Consider the following 16856-nt stretch of genomic DNA (forward strand, 5'->3'; position numbering starts at 1 on the left):
ATAAACACATGTACATCAGGAATGTTAACTATTTATTCAATATCTGAAAAGCTACAATAATTTTTACACCACAAGTTGGCTTCCTTACCGATACAGCTGTTGAAACATATTAGTTACAATATAAATAAAACTGTTGAAAATGTCAGCTACAGCATCGATAGAAATGTTGAAACATGTTAGCTACAGTATCTGTTGAAACATGCCTGCTACAGTATAGTTAAAACTGTTGAAACATGCCTGCTACAGTATAGTTAATACTGTTGAAACATGCCTGCTACAGTATAGTTAAAACTGTTGAAACATGCCTGCTACAGTATAGTTAATACTGTTGAAACATGCCTGCTACAGTATAGTTAAAACTGTTGAAACATGCCTGCTACAGTATAGTTAAAACTGTTGAAACATGCCCGATACAGTATCGTTAATACTGTTGAAACATGTTAGCTACATTACCGTTACAAGTGTTGCCGTTCCCCCTGTATCCGTCCTTGCACTTGCATGTCCGGTTTACACACGTGGCATATGGGTGGCAGCCCGAGTTGTCATGGCAGTTGTAGATAACTGTGGAGAAAATCAGCGCAACACATCACATATGTCTGTCACTTCCCTTACCCCTTCTGACATACAGCTGTCAGTACCTTGCCCCTTCTGACATACAGCTGTCACGACCTTACGCCTTTAGACATACAGCTGTAACTACCTTACCCCTTCTGACATACAGCTGTCATTACCTTAACCCTTCTGACATACAGCTGTCACGACCTTACGCCTTTAGACATACAGCTGTCACGACCTCGCCCCTTCTGACATACAGCTGTCATTACCTTAACCCTTCTGAAATACAGCTGTCACGACCTTACGCCTTTAGACATATTACCATTGTCTATAATGTATGATGCACGTCATATTACCATTGTCTATACGCATAATGCACGTCACATTACCATTGTCTATATGTATGATACACGTCCTATTACCATTGTCTATATGTATGATGCACGTCAAATTATCATTCACTATATGTATGATGCACGTCACATTACCAATGCCTATATGTATGGTGCACGTCATATTACCAATGTCTATATGTATGATGCACGTCATATTACCATTGCCTATATGTATGATGCACGTCATATTACCATTGTCTATATAGATCATGAACGTCATATTACCATTGTCTTTATGTATGATGAACGTCATATTATCAGTGTCTATATGTATGATGCATGTCATATTACCATTGTCTATATGAATGATGCAGGTCACATTACCATTGTCTATATGTATGATGAACGTCATATTACCATTGTCTATGAACATGATGAACGTCATATTACCATTGTCTATATGTATGATGAACGTCATATTACCATTGTCTATATGTATGATGAACGTCATTACCATTGTCCATTGTCTATTACCATTATCTATAACATGATGAACGTCATATTACCATTGTCTATATGAATGATGAACGTCATATTACCATTGTCTATATGTATGATGAACGTCATATTACCATTGTCTATGAACATGATGAACGTCATATTACCATTATCTATATGTATGATGAACGTCATATTACCATTGTCTATGAACATGATGAACGTCATATTACCATTGTCTATATGTATGATGAACGTCATATTACGATTGTCTATGAACATGATGAACGTCATATTACCATTATCTATATGTATGATGAACGTGATATTACCATTGTCTATGAACATGATGAACGTCATATTACCATTGTCTATATGTATGATGAACGTCATATTACCATTGTCTATGAACATGATGAACGTCATATTACCATTGTCTATGAACATGATGAACGTCATATTACCACTGTCAATGATAGTAACGTTAATACCAGGATAGTATATGCAGCCAACATTACCAGTTAGCTTCTATCAACGTATGAACCAGCTGGTATGATATTTCCTTAACGTAATTTTAGCAAATGATTTGGTGGTGTGTTTTGCCAGTTTAACCCCAGATGCATATCACATAAACAGATAATATATATAAAAGAATATGATTAAGCGATGTATATTGCCAGATTATCCCCAGATTTATTTTGGCATTATGAACTACCTTGTTAGCCAGTTATCTATTACTACGATATGAAGCTGCACTTCGTGACCGTGCATTATTTACACGTAGGACACGTGCTGCACTGGATCACAAAGGACTGTATGCAATATACGACTCAGTACTTACTTTTTCCACAGCCAGTACCGTTCTTGAGACCGTCACCAGTGTTTGCTTCCGGACACTTGCAGTAGGACTGGTTGTTGACCAGCTCCGTACAGATGGCCTCCAGATCGCAGTAGAGGAACTGATTCTTGGAGCAGTTGCCGTTGAGGGCGGTGGTGTAGTTAGGTGCCTTTTCTTCCACGATGGTGTCTAAAGACGCACCTGCAACATCAACACAACAAGCAGCTGAGAAAACATTGTCCGTGACAATAAGCATACCCCAGAGCAGACATAGCCGCAACACACAACCCTGCTTCACGACAAACTTTCGCCGTGGCCTGTTGAATAGACTCTCCAGAACAAAAGATAGGTTTGTTCGACCCCAGGGGTTGCCATATACAATATATGATTGACCTCCCCTACTAATACCAATATCATAAGTTGATCCAGCTGGTGATCCATCGGTATGATCCTGCAGGCTGGTGATCCATCGGTATGATTCTGCAGGCTGATGATCCATCGGTATTATCCAGCTGATGATCACTTGGTATGATCCATCTTGTTGGTGATCCATCGGTATGATCCATCTCGCTGGTAATCCATCGTTATGATCCCACATGCCGGTGATGCATTGTTATGATCCATCTGGGGCATATCGCCTCGTATTATATCAATGCACTCTATACAACAACGGCCATTTCCGTGGACATCGAATATTGTTTCGCTCTCATTTAATTCCTATGCAACTACCGACTGACCATTCTATAGTATTTGACTTGATTTCGCATGTGTTTGTGACCCCGGGTCAAGAGGATACATATACCTTCGTCAGCACCTGATGCTACTACTACCCCGTAATGATCCATGGCCACGTGGTTACCGTACAGTCGGAATCGTACAAATGTACAAAGATCTCTTATGGTTATATAGATCATGGTGTTTCTTGTATTTTAAACTTGAATAACAAATATGTAGCCATAAGGCGTGAGATACAACCTGCTTTTGACAGTCAACAACTTCATGCTCATAGCGACTAGTTAACAGAAGGTTATTTCATAAGAGAATGACCCGAGTTGAACCAAAGTAAACAAAACTTAGTACAGGACATGGGTGCGATTTCCTCCTGCATACCATATTTGAAGCCCATTTCTGGTAACCCCCATCGGGATGTCGTTGGAACATTTCTAAATACCATACTCATTCACATGGCATTCTCCCACAACCCACAGACAGCTGGCACACTAAAACGCATTAAAGTCGATTTCTGTCACATTCTCAGACAATACTTTTTTAATGCAGTAGTGCTTATCTTTGACGATGCCTACACATCCAGAAGGCTGAAGCCTATCCCATATAGCGTATGACGCGGCAGGCACCATATGTTGCCTTGGTATAAATCTATACAAGCCAAATGTCAACCTCTCAACGCCATCAGCCGTTCCCCTTACAATGTTAAGGTCTACACTGACAATAAGCTGGTCAATATATGGTAATGTCTGCCCCTCCGTTCCGCATACATGTTAATAACAATTGTCACATGTAAATATCTTGCGGCGGCTTATTTGAAATATGACGTTCAGCGTGACATGGCATCCCAAGATATCACCTTTCTGTCAGCCTCATCTGGAGTCGATTACCCGACGTGGCATTCAGACCTGTCAATCGCTACCATTTGTATTATCTCAAACCACTTTCATCAACAAATGGTCAATTGTAGCAATCACATCAAATCGGCTTGCTAGATTCGATTTGATGATAATTTGTCACTGGAACGACCGACATGCCCTATACTGTACATCTGAAGTGCATTGTACGCTTTTTGAAAACACCCATTGCATCAATTTGTTAACGTACTGTGAGGGTTATGTGGTGTAAGTCAATAGCAGAGTGTGTGTGTGTGTGTGTGTGTGTAGGGGGTGTGGGGGGGGTGTGTGGTAGTTGGTGCATTATTATTTCTTCAAAAAGGGCTGATTTCAGGTGATTGTTGTAAAATGCATCAATCCACATTATAGAAATATCTATGCCTGCCTCTAAGTTGACTTTTCAAATGTGGCTGCAAGTCTCAACCTCTGCACTATGTACAAATATTCTCCAGAGTACGGGACCTTCTGAAGGTTTGGGGACAAAAGTCAATATCGGAATGATAATGATAATACTAGTCCACCTTTATAGTTCATTCCAAGGTGAATATCTTGCTCAAAGCGCTATTGGTATTACCCCGGATAACTCAAGCTGCATGTGAGGCGCTAGGGGGTTAATAGTCACATGACTTATGACAAAATGGTAACTATTAGAAGACATTGGCAATTAGAAACCGAAATTGGAATGGCCATTTAAATGAAATATCCAGAAAGAGAGATTACTTTTGCAAGTTGTGACTTTGAGGACCATATCCAACTTCAAACAAAGTCTCCTTCAAAACACTGGCACTAATGTCCACCTGATGTGCACGTGCACAGATACTGGACGGCGTCTTTGTTTACTTTGTATCCGTATGTGCACTAACCTCTTCTCGTCAGCCGTTTTATATTTTAAAACAGGCAGATGGTTGTGACTTTTTAATTCTACTGTCCTAAAAAACAAATATGACAACAGATATCAATGGTTCGAAAAACGTCGAAGAGTCAGTTGGAGCCACGAGAGCCTGTTTAAAAATTTCATCTTCGAGTCGAATTGTGGAAATGTTTTTATGACAAATATATGTCTATCTGTCGCCAGGCAACGAAACTACTGCAGGGTGAACGTTCGTTGAAAACCATTATGGGGTGAATCTAGCTTGAGAACTATTGGAAAGGCTACAGTTTAATATTTACACTGTTTTCGTTTTGAATGCGTGTGATAGATCATCAACTTACATTTTTCTGAGTTTGTGTCGTGAGACACACTGCACTTTATAGAGTGACGCAATGGAGACAATCTATGGCTACTAGGCTACTTGGCATTAATAACGCCGCTTTGTTAGTATATTAAAGAAGTTGTTATCCAATGTGTCTACGTTGTAAAATTATGAGATATGACTTCCAAACAATCCAATCAAAAGAGATGTGTCAAATCTGACCAATCAAAACACGGGTACTTACCCAGCTGTAGTGTTACTGCCAGGACCAGGCCCAGGCAGCCAATCAGCGCCCAGTTTGTTTTAATCATTCTTCAGGCCAACCTCATGAGATGGATCTGCAAAAAGAGAGAAATCAATGTTCTTTGAGTCTATAGAAGAAGAAACGTTTCATTTAAATCATTACATCATGCACTAATGTCCCAGACCATTATGACATAATCTTGCATCGGTAATTTAAGACTGTTTCGGATTTCACTGAATGTATGAAGTAAACTTTCGATTGAAGATAAGCACTGTCTGTATCTTTGAAAATGATTTCCCTGTCTTGCAAAGGTCTCGGTAAAGCTTTCAAAGAGTTTCATGGTAGACACGTGGGGGATATTTCCAAATTTGACTCATCAGTGACAAACCTTATGTCTTAACTTGACTTGCCTTGTGTTTGTGATTGTGCTGACGATGGGGCAGGATACGCTCACGCTCACTGATAACGATTCACAGATACGTGCCTATGTTATAACCGAAATGGTGCAATGGCTTGCAGTACATTTTTCTCTAGATTATCAAAATTCAGGCGCTCAACCCTTCAAGTTTTTATCATGTGAGTTAGCAAGACCACACTGTACCGTGTATTTTAGTGATACTATTAAGTGTCATCTTGTCAAGGTAAATATTGAACATAAATATTTACTCATAAATACGTCGGTTAACCTTGCATGCCTGTGTTTCCACATAATGAAGTTCATGGCCAAGTTCTACTTCCAATGCATGGTTACCTACTGACTGTGTCGCCATGGCCAATTAGCGAGGTGATGACAGTACGTGACAAATAGGCGTACGTTATCAACAATGAAAAGCGATATACAGCTTAACCGAGTACACACTGCCCTTTTAGAAAATGGTCAGATGTAACAAGCGATACAATTTTATTTCCATAGGTAAAAATTCTAGTAATATAGCTAGTTTAGTCCCTTCCAGGATCGAACCCACACTCTCAGGGTCAGGCACTTAATCGCCAGCACACACAATCAAAGATCTAACCAACTGAACCACCGAAGCTGAACCACCCTCTAATAAGTGGACATTGGTTCCTATGTCAGAAGGCGAAGAATACACATGGCCGTGGTCAGTGTAACAAACGTCTTGGGCTACTTTCTCAGTAAACTACAAATTCTTGTACTGTGTGTGTTGAGTATACCGATACTTCCAAAAAAGTCCACAAATGGTAGATACTAAGAAGATGCTAAAGATATATCTTTGATTACATGATATTATCCAAATCTAGCGGATATATTTTCTGAACTAAGGACGGCGTGGAGGATACATGGATACCAGCAGAAATCACTTGAATGCCTAACGGCATGACGTCATAAAGGTGAAAACACGTGTGCTGTTGTGTCAACAGGGAAATATGCGTAGGTGCTCTTCCATTCTGGCCTACGTAATGCTTAGTATAAGATGCAAACTAATTCCCAAAGAAATAATCTGTTGACATTCGTGTTGATCTTCAAAGTGTCGGTATTTGAAGGTAAGTAAATATATAGACAATGTCAATATATGCATGTACAAACAAATGGAAATCTTAGCAGTGTCGTGGGTAATCGCATTAAATACGTAGCACTGGGTTGATATTGACAAGAGATTAGTGTGTGTAACGTGATGTTCAGACAGATGTAGGACTTACATCTTCACCCTCGTTCGCCACGTACACACGACAGACGGCCATGGTGGTGTCGCAGCAGACGGGGGTGAGTGAGTGAGTTGGGTTTAACGCCGTTTTACAATACGCCAGTCATATTACATTGTGTCCGTGTGATGAGGGAGAGAAATCAGACTGACTGACTGACTGACTGAGTTTAGTTTTACGCCGCTTTTAGCAATATTCCAGCAATATCACGGCGGGGGACACCAGAAATGGGCAGAGAAATCAGAACTATACTCATGCCAATAATGGTTGTCACCCCCTTCAATTTATTTTTAATTGGAGAGGGGTGGGGTGGGGAGGTGTGTGGGGGTTGGGGAGGGGAGGGTGACAACCATTATTGGCATGAGTATATTTACTATTTTGGAGAAAGACAGACTACGGATATGGAGCTGACAAACCTAGACAATACCTGTATCGAACCGGGATTCGAACCCACAATCACAGGTTATGAGCTTGTCTAAGGGACGCAACTCTGCAACAGAGAATTGCAGCGCCTTAAACTGGGCCACCCGTGGCAGTGCTTGTTAGTATAAGTTAATTAAATGTAATTACTTCTCTGTAATTATGTTATTATGATATAAGAATAAAGAAATCAAAGGAAATACTACATTTTGATTGAAACCGGTCTTTGATATGAATCAGTATCTATTTTATCGATCTTAATCATGAATGTTGTATTCTCTCTTTAGATTGAGTTTCAGTTTCCTGGGTTTATTTCAGCTCAATAGCTGCACAACTACGAAGGCCTAATGCTGCCACTTGTATAGCATGAAACAACATTCAGCGAAATTTCTCGTTGTTTCGAATATTTCTTCGTTGCTTCATCTATTTTTTTGCTGCTTCGAGTATTTTCTCCTTACTTCAAGCTTCTGTCAAAAACTTCGAGTATTTACTCGTTACTTCGAATATTTTCTCGTTTAAATTTTTTCCAAAAACTTGAAATTTCAAGTATTTTCTCGTTGCTTCAAGTTTCTTTCCAAACTTGAAATTTCAAGTACACTGTATTTACTCGCTGCTTCAAGGATTTTCTCGTTACCTCACGTTTTAGAAAGAAAGTTGAAGGATCGAGAAAATACTCGAAGCAACGAGAAATTAATCGAAGCCAAGAAGAAATTATTGAAGAAATGAGAAAATGCTCGGAGCAACGAGTAAATACTTGAAATTTCAAGTTTTTGACAGAAACTTGAAACGAGAAAATACTCGAAGAAACGAGTAAATACTTGAATTTCAGGTTTTTGAAAGAAACAATAGGCAACGAGAAAATACTCGAAGCAACGAGAAATTAATCGAAGCAACGAAGAAATAATTGAAAAAATGAGAATATACTCGAAGCAACGAGTATATACTTGAAATTTCAAGTTTTTGACAGAAACTGGAAGTAACGTAAAAATACTCGAAGAAACGAAAAAAATATTGAAATAACGAGAAAATACTCGAAGCAACGAGAAAATACTCGAAGCAACGAGAAATTAATCGGAGCAACGAAGAAATAATTGAAGAAATGAGAAAATGCTCGAAGCAACGAGTATATATGAAATGTCAATTTGAAATGTCAATTTTTTTTAAAGAAACTTGAAGTAGCGAGAAAATACTCGAATCATCCAGAAAATCGTCGAAACAACGAGAATTGTCGCTGAAAAAATATTTTATGCTTCAAAAGTTGCAGCATCAGGTTTTCGCATACAATGAATTCAGCCTTATTGTACATAGACGATATTTGACAAATCTCCCTTAATAGCGTCAGTGTTTCAGCTGGAAAATGCTACTTTTATGTTTAGAGCCGAACTTTACTTTGAGTCAATGACTTTGAAAACACATTACGAAAAGCGCAAAGGGGGACCCGGGTGGGTTGAAGATGAGGGGTATGGGTGGTTTAGGGAGAGGTGTACGGTGTGTTGGTGGGTATGCAGCAGCGGGTCTAAGCGATGTGAGACTGGTCACATATATACATCTACCGTAGTAGATTCTCTTGCTAGTAATCATAGTGGATGCTGACACGTATGGCATCGATCAAAGTCTCAATAAAACCTGACCTCGATACAATTCAATACTCCTTTGTTATCCTTGTAAGGTCTTATCGACTACACCTCTCTGGGAACACAATACTCAGATAAACAAATAAGATTTCTAATACGCAATAGTAATAGAATGGTATAAACTGTAAAGTCTACAATATATTCAATCGTTCAAGATTTACATTCGGGGCTTACCATTTGGTGTCGGGGGGTTTGTGGTGGTGATGTATGGCTTAAATTATTGTACATTGGTGAAATAAGAAGACACATTCTACTGAAGCATATCTATTCCTCGACCTGTCAGATGCCAGGTTCAATGATACTTGTAGATTTGTAAAAGGCATTTGATGCAGTTGATTTTGAATTAATTGGCAAAACACTAAACTTTCTCGCTAGTTTATATTTTAATAAGAATCTTGTACAACGAAATTCGTTCAAGTGTACTAGTTGATGGATCTTCATTCTTTACGATTGTTGTAAGGGGGTGGGGGGCGTTACAACATACGATATCAATGGGTTGCAGACAAGGTGATCCTTTATATCTATGTATGTTTATACCATGTGCGGAAATGTTAGCATTAATTGTCAGAAACAGTACAGGTATTAACAATGGCAATGTCATATAGAATTCATAGATATCATGGAGCATACAAACGACAAAGGTTTCCTGTCATAATTTGTTTGGTATAACAAATCCATAATAGAAACTACCATGATCTTATAAGAATGATTTGTGAAAGGGATACGATTCATTTATAATTTGTAGATAATTACGGACAATCCATGTCTTTTGAAACATTTCAATAGTTTCCGACGTAGGCAGGTAATCCTCGGTACTGTCGAAGTCTACGATTTTCCAAATATTGACCCTATCCTTCAATCCCCCTTTACCCGTTCCATATTTATCATCGGAAAAAGTATAAGATGACTTGTATTGAATAAATACTCATTAAAAACGTGAGAGAAATAAATGGGACACGCAAAAGAAGAAACTGACATGGAAAGTATCACTTTTCTCCATTTTAGTTGTACGAATGATACTTAGCTTGAATGATTCCAAGAGAAGATGTTGTATATATGTTCTGAGAATGCAACAAAGTCAGTTCCATTTGACTAGAAAAGGACACTTGGATAAAGCACAAAATGCAAATCTCGGTATGAATACCCCATAAGATAAATATACCCATATATTTAAAAACATAAGAATATATATATTTAGAAGGAAATCACCTACTTGCATATGCTTATACGGTATACATTAATAACATAGATGTTTTTCAACAAGCTTTATAATAGTTGTTTTCTTTAGTCATGTACATAGTTACAGGCCTACATTACTCATGTATATAGTTACAGGCCTACATTACTCATGTACATAGTTACAGGCCTACATTACTCATGTACATAGTTACTGGCCTACATTATTCATGTACATAGTTACAGGCCTACATTACTCATGTACGTAGTTACAGGCTACATTACTCATGTACATAGTAACTGGCCTACATTACTCATGTACGTAGTTACAGACCTACATTACTCATGTACATAGTAACAGGCCTACATTTCTCATGTATATAGTTACAGGCCTACATTACTCATGTACGTAGTTACAGACCTACATTACTCATGTACATAGTTACTGGCCTACATTACTCATGTACATAGTTACAGGCCTACATTACTCATGTACATAGTTACAGACCTACATTACTCATGTACATAGTTACAGGCCTACATTACTCATGTACATAGTTACAGGCCTACATTACTCATGTACATAGTTACAGGCCTACATTACTCATGTACATAGTTACAGGTCTACATTACTCATGTACATAGTTACAGGTCAGGTCTACATTACTCATGTACATAGTTACTGGCCTACATTACTCATGTACATAGTTACTGGCCTACATTAATCGGTTACAGTCCTTCATTACTCAGCCAAATAGCTACAACCATATAGCCCTCGGACAGATTGTTAAAAGCCTTCAATTATCTTTTCTCTTCCACCCCGCCCATTCTTAATGCAAGGGTTCAATATGAAGCAAGTGTTAACCCTCCTCATCCCACCTCACTCATTTACATAGAGATATTTGTGTTCCTCACCATTCTGGCAGACTAAACGTTAATCTATCAAGAAGATACACGTTAACAGTTCTAAGAGGTAGTCATGATCGCCTCGGCTGATGTGAAGATACGTTATATCATTATATCAAGCTAGATGATAAAACGTAAAGGTCAGGAAGTCAATATACAATATATTACCACCTCTCAACTTTACATGGTGCACCTCATGAAATTCCCACCTTATTCCAATAATAGCTCGTATACATTCTATAATAGACTATGACTGTATTTGAAGACAGCTTAAGCCCCCACGCTAATTAACTCCCGTGGCCTACTTGACCGTGACACACCAGACTTAACAAATAACTGGGTAATAACAATTTATAAAGTAACTGCATTTTGATTGTGACACAACGTGTTGCAGCTATCAATTCCTTTATAATGTAACTATGCTAAATACCTCCATCGCTGGCCACCCTCCACTTGGCGGCAATAATGGAGAACTGATCGGAAAATAATCATAGCTCGACGATAACGGAGTAAACATTTCCATATCTTTTCTTCCACCAAACCACATCTGTTCACATATCTCTACTCATCATTGTCTCGAAACCAAAGCCAGGCCGCTATAACTTCTCATAATACAACGATAAAACGTGCTGATAATGGTAGCAACACTTGATATAGCCTGACTCGGAGGTCGATACTGTCACAAGTGTTAACAGTCCCGAGCTGTGTCGTGCCGTGCTGGTGATGATGTAAAAGCTGTACAACAGTGTGTGGCGCGAGAGTCAGGTCGGCATCGTGTCAGGGGTTGGAGATCAATGCTACTTATAACCATATTAGGCTGCTGTTTAATGGGGTCAAACGTTTCACGGTCTACTGTTTATTATACAATATCACGTTCGCGGAAGTAACGGTAAATATGAATGACAGGCTACTGAATATGCTCCAAAGATTCCTCCCTGGCGTGTAATATGCCCTAATTTCCCGATCTATATTACACTGCATATGTACGAACCTGTAGCTGCAGGTGTTAGTACCTGTATCGGTGAAGACAGTTATAACTGCAGGTGTTAGTACCTGTATCGGTGAAGACAGTAATAACTGCAGGTGTTAGTACCTGTATCGGTGAAGACAGAGTTATAACTGTTGATTATTTCTAATTCCTGTCTCTATTTCTTGCTCATTGTTCATGCTTTACGCTCTTTGTGGGGTGGTATTTAGAAACGGTATTAACGAAGTCAAGTGATACTTGTGGGTTTCAGCGTCTCTTTCTCAGCACACCACCAGATATGTCCAGCACCAAGACCCGTTGACTGAATGTGGAGATGTTTGATCTCTAACATATGAATAAAATCAGCATTTGGGCCCACAATGCTGTAAGAAAATGGACTGAACCATGACCAGTGTGTACGGGTATTTGCAGTTGTGGCAATATTTCCATTATGTGATAATGGGAAATCTGTCTTATTTGGTCTTATGATTGTGTAACATGTAAACATAATTCACATTTGTAAGTTATAACAATATACTTATGGTGCGGGATCATTTTTGAATCGATATGATTCAGCAACGATTATGAACGATTCTTTTATCCAATTATTAAAACTTATTTATTATACGATTCTAAAAACGAAACCATAAGACTAACTGTCAGCTTCAACTCATCATTGTCATGGACCAACTCATAGTTTTCATACAAGAGCTAATAAGGCAAAAGACGTACAGCAATTTGTATTCAAATGTTTCATTTACGTAATAATACTTCTTTTCACAGAATTTCAATTTGTTCGAAAGAAAACTGAGAAATCTCTTCACACATCAGATTCTAAAACGAAGGTGCTTATGTCCATCTATTTCTTAGGAACATAATGGTGTCTTAGCTCTTTAAACGAATGGACATTTTATGATAACATGGGACTTATCCTCCACAATATTTAAGTTATAGAATAGGCATATTCTGTCATATTTCTTAATGCAATACCAGTCCTGCCTCATCTGTCCTTTGTTGAACTAAATATCTCTTGTAATGAAACGAAAATATGTTCAATATATACATCTGTGCATAAATTAAGCACCACCCTATATTTTGACCAATTAATTTTGTCTGAAATGAAATTCTAAACTCTTTCAAAACATTAACCTTTATAACTTGATAGAGCAAGCATTTAACATTTCAAAAAACGAAAACATCATTGAAATTACCATGTATTTTAATGATGATAATTGCCTATATCTAAAACAGGTGTTTTTCTGTCCTAAAACAAGTTACCTTATTTTGAAAAGTGAAAGTAATAATTGATTGTTGTGTGGCCTATAAATTCGTTATTTATTGTGAATGGATGAAAATTTGTTAACTAAGATTTAGGAAAAGTTACAGTCAAACTAAAAAAAGGAACATTTTAAAACAAAACAAACAGATTTTAGCTGTAATTATCAGTATCCGGCAAGGAGAAGTGTTTATTCATTACAATGAAGTCAAAATCATAAAACATTTATTCCAAATTCTTATTAATGTGCCTTTTTCAGTTTTTTGTCAATTAGTAATCTGAATTGTTGGAAAAAGGTCTAAATCTTTGACATTCGGGTTCTTCCTGATTCTGCATAATTATAGCTTACTTGATGTGTAAATGTCATCTTGGTATATAACAGAATTGTTATTTTTAGTCAAAACTTAATTTAACTGTGTAGTTTGAGCAGGAGAGGAATAGTTATTTTGGGTAAAAATTCAGTCCCATCACATTTTCATCAACGTATTCTTTCATAAAGAATAGAAAAGGTTAAGGTATTTGTAAAACTGTCAGTGGATAAAGTTTCTTTAACTACAGGTTGATTAAATTGATGGCTATACCCTAACTTTTCTGTAGCATCACATCTTATTTTCAAAATAGGGTGGTGCTTAATTAATGCACAGGTGTATATAAAGTTCATGTTCGAGTTGTGTTTTATAATGCAGGTCGATTTAATTTTTTCGTCTTCAGTTATTGTATTTTTCCATTCTTAAGAGAAAATATCTGTAAGTATCATTTCTAAATTATTTATAAAACAATCTCCATTTCAAACGTTTAGTTAGATCCAAGCTGTAGATATTGACTCGTCAACTGATGTTGCCCGCGAGTATATGTTGTGCACATCTAAGCGTATAGCATGTCAGAGGATTATTGTGGAGAAGATATTGAGGCATGCATATAATAAGTGTTAATCGATACCTTACACATCAAAGTACAGAATCATAAGATACTGCATACCTGCCACATTCAACATTCGCCGGCAGCGTAGGCGTGTTGTGTGAAATTCCGAATCACATCTTTTACAAGCAGTCTATTATATTCCTTATAAAACTTCAAAACTTTCACAACCCTAAATGTCTGAGCCAAAATATTTATTGGTTATATTTTCAGATCGAATATTTTGAAAAACTTTTCAATTGTAAAATTACCGAAACTATTCATAGCTCTTACATTTGCGCACAATGAGCATTTTCCGTTGACAGAGCAGCGCCCCGTTCCACAAAACGATCTTAGTCGTTATGACAGTCGTAAGTCTATGGTAAAGTATGGGAGTTACTATACCCTTAGCGCTACGGTCGCCTTGCTGAACGGGATACTGGCTTCTACTGACTTAAGCCTCTTTAGATTGGAAGTTAAAATAACTCAAGGATGTTTGCATTGTGATACGAGTTCTATTTCTTCAGATTTTCCAAGATTAATACTTTTCCGAGGTCCATAATTTCCAGAGGCCACGATTTTAGTTATATCAATATTACCTAACCGACAAATTATCACAATATGATTTCATTGTATAAATGACTCTTTAGACCAAATATCTCAGGAAGATTCAATATCATCTGCAAATAGTAAGTATTTTCATCTCTATGAGATCTGTATCTGTATCCCTTTCTCTCTTTTCATATTAAATTCGTTAATTAATTATTTGATAACAAAGGGGGACAACGGTGGCTTGAGTCTACAACCCTGTCTGAAACCAGTGGTATATCAAATAGTTTGGAAAATACTTCATCTATTTAAACCTTGGATTTACACTGTGGTAAACCTGACGTAAACACATGTACCATACCAGAAGTACCATCAGGACCGACGGATTTGGTATAATAACACAACAATGTTAATATTGTACATAAAACATACAGATACATCAAGCCGAGTTAATGGCGACTGGGTAAGATGATATTCAAGACTACGGAGTCTCCCTAACATAGTTTCTGTTCCCCATTAGACGCCAAACATAAACGTTTCTTCTATATTATAACTAGAAGTACAATGAATTGCAATGGGCTTAAGGATCTCTCCAAAGATTAGACCCTTAATATGGTTACCTGTTAAACACAATCCTAAATATATCTGACAAGAAACGCGTTCATATGTTCAGATGAACTACGTAACAATACCGACATATAACATTTCCTAATTGTAAAATAGTTGTATGATTCCTTCAAATCCTGATATTTGGAATTACATATATAGGTTGTAAAACATTTATGTTTTGACTTTGTATTTCATTGGCTGAATTAATCAAAGGGAAGATGTCTAGATAGATGAATTTTGTCTCTCCGACGTTGAATATCTGGGGACCAAATGAAGACGTTGACAACGCTGAAAGTCCCTTGTTACGAGGTCGTAAAGGATATGAATGTACATTGATAAGTTGTTGTCTCTGTAACAATGATAAAGTCGACCGAGTGTTAGAATATAGGCTAAGTTGAAACCGCAGCTTTCAATACTTCATTTAACGTTTCAGTAACTACAACACGTGTTGCGCACAATGATTGCCCACGACATGTAAATGGTTTATAGATGAAAGTCGAGTCAGTTTTTCAGTACCTTATGTATAACTGATCAGTGATCCTCATATTATTAAACACAATATAGGTATCATTTCTTGTCGCATACTGTGGGCATCCGCGTCACTTATTGATGCACGTCTAAACTATAGAGGTAGGTTCTCTTCTCTTCTCTATACTTAACTTCATATAAATGTTTCCTCGAATTTGTCCACAATTTCACAATGAGATATATAACATATTATGCATACATACAGGACATTCACTCGCTCTCTTTAAAGACTCATCTCATTTAAAAGACTTATCTCCTTTAAGCCCTTGACCCTTCCAGGTATATATCCTGGGGGTCGCGGAGGTGGGGTATCTTAGTGGTTAAAGAGTTTGCTCGTCACGCCGAAGATCCGGGTTCGATTTCCCACTTGGGCACAATGCGTGAAGCCCATTTCTGATGCCCCCCGCCGTGATATCGTTGGACTATTGCTAAAAGCGGCTTAAAACTAAACTCACTAACTTCGGGGTTCGCCATGCCCCCTTCTGTCCCCACCTACCTGAAGCTGTGTTCCTGTAAGTCCAATAGAAGAGCCACTTGTCGGCGGTCCGCTCACCTTGAAGTATGGTAGGTATGAAGCTATATACCTCATTTTACTTGAGTCTGATTGGTCGATAGGTTGATAATATCGGTCCCAGCTGTGGTGGGAAGTTTCAAGGGAGACTACTGGAATGTCCACTTCGTGAGAGTAAAGAATTGCCTGGCAGACTTAGCCGTCACAGATGGCCGAGCCATGGGTAGAGAGAACGTATCATGTCCTCGGCTACAGAGCGTATCTTAGATTGTTGCCACACAGGCTCCATTGCCAGTATATGCCAGTTGACCATTTCCTGTTTCAATACCAGTCTCGTCTGTCAGTCACTGTCCTGCTGGCACCTACCCGTCACTGTATCTCACCAGTTAATCCCCCTTCTGACTAACACCCACCCATCATTCCATCTCACCAGTCA

General features: G+C 38.0%; 1 protein-coding gene across 8 annotated transcripts in view; it reads right to left on the reverse strand.

Moving 5' to 3' along the window:
- The window catches only part of LOC124278610, a 93581-nt gene extending 77088 nt beyond the window's left edge, over positions 1–16493 (reverse strand). For all 8 annotated transcript variants that reach the window (XM_046714368.1, XM_046714365.1, XM_046714367.1 and 5 more), the window contains exons 1-4: positions 16406–16493; positions 5286–5379; positions 2230–2427; positions 454–561 (exon numbers count right to left, since the gene is read on the reverse strand). In XM_046714368.1, coding sequence (XP_046570324.1) covers positions 454–561; positions 2230–2427; positions 5286–5352 — 373 coding nt within the window. In that variant the 5' untranslated portion in view covers positions 5353–5379; positions 16406–16493. The remainder of the gene's footprint in view (positions 1–453; positions 562–2229; positions 2428–5285; positions 5380–16405) is intronic.
- Positions 16494–16856: the final 363 nt, after the last annotated feature.

This window comes from Haliotis rubra, unplaced genomic scaffold (assembly GCF_003918875.1).
Source record: "Haliotis rubra isolate DU_JTF1 unplaced genomic scaffold, ASM391887v1 Scf24, whole genome shotgun sequence".
NCBI classification, from domain to species: Eukaryota; Metazoa; Mollusca; class Gastropoda; order Lepetellida; family Haliotidae; genus Haliotis; species Haliotis rubra.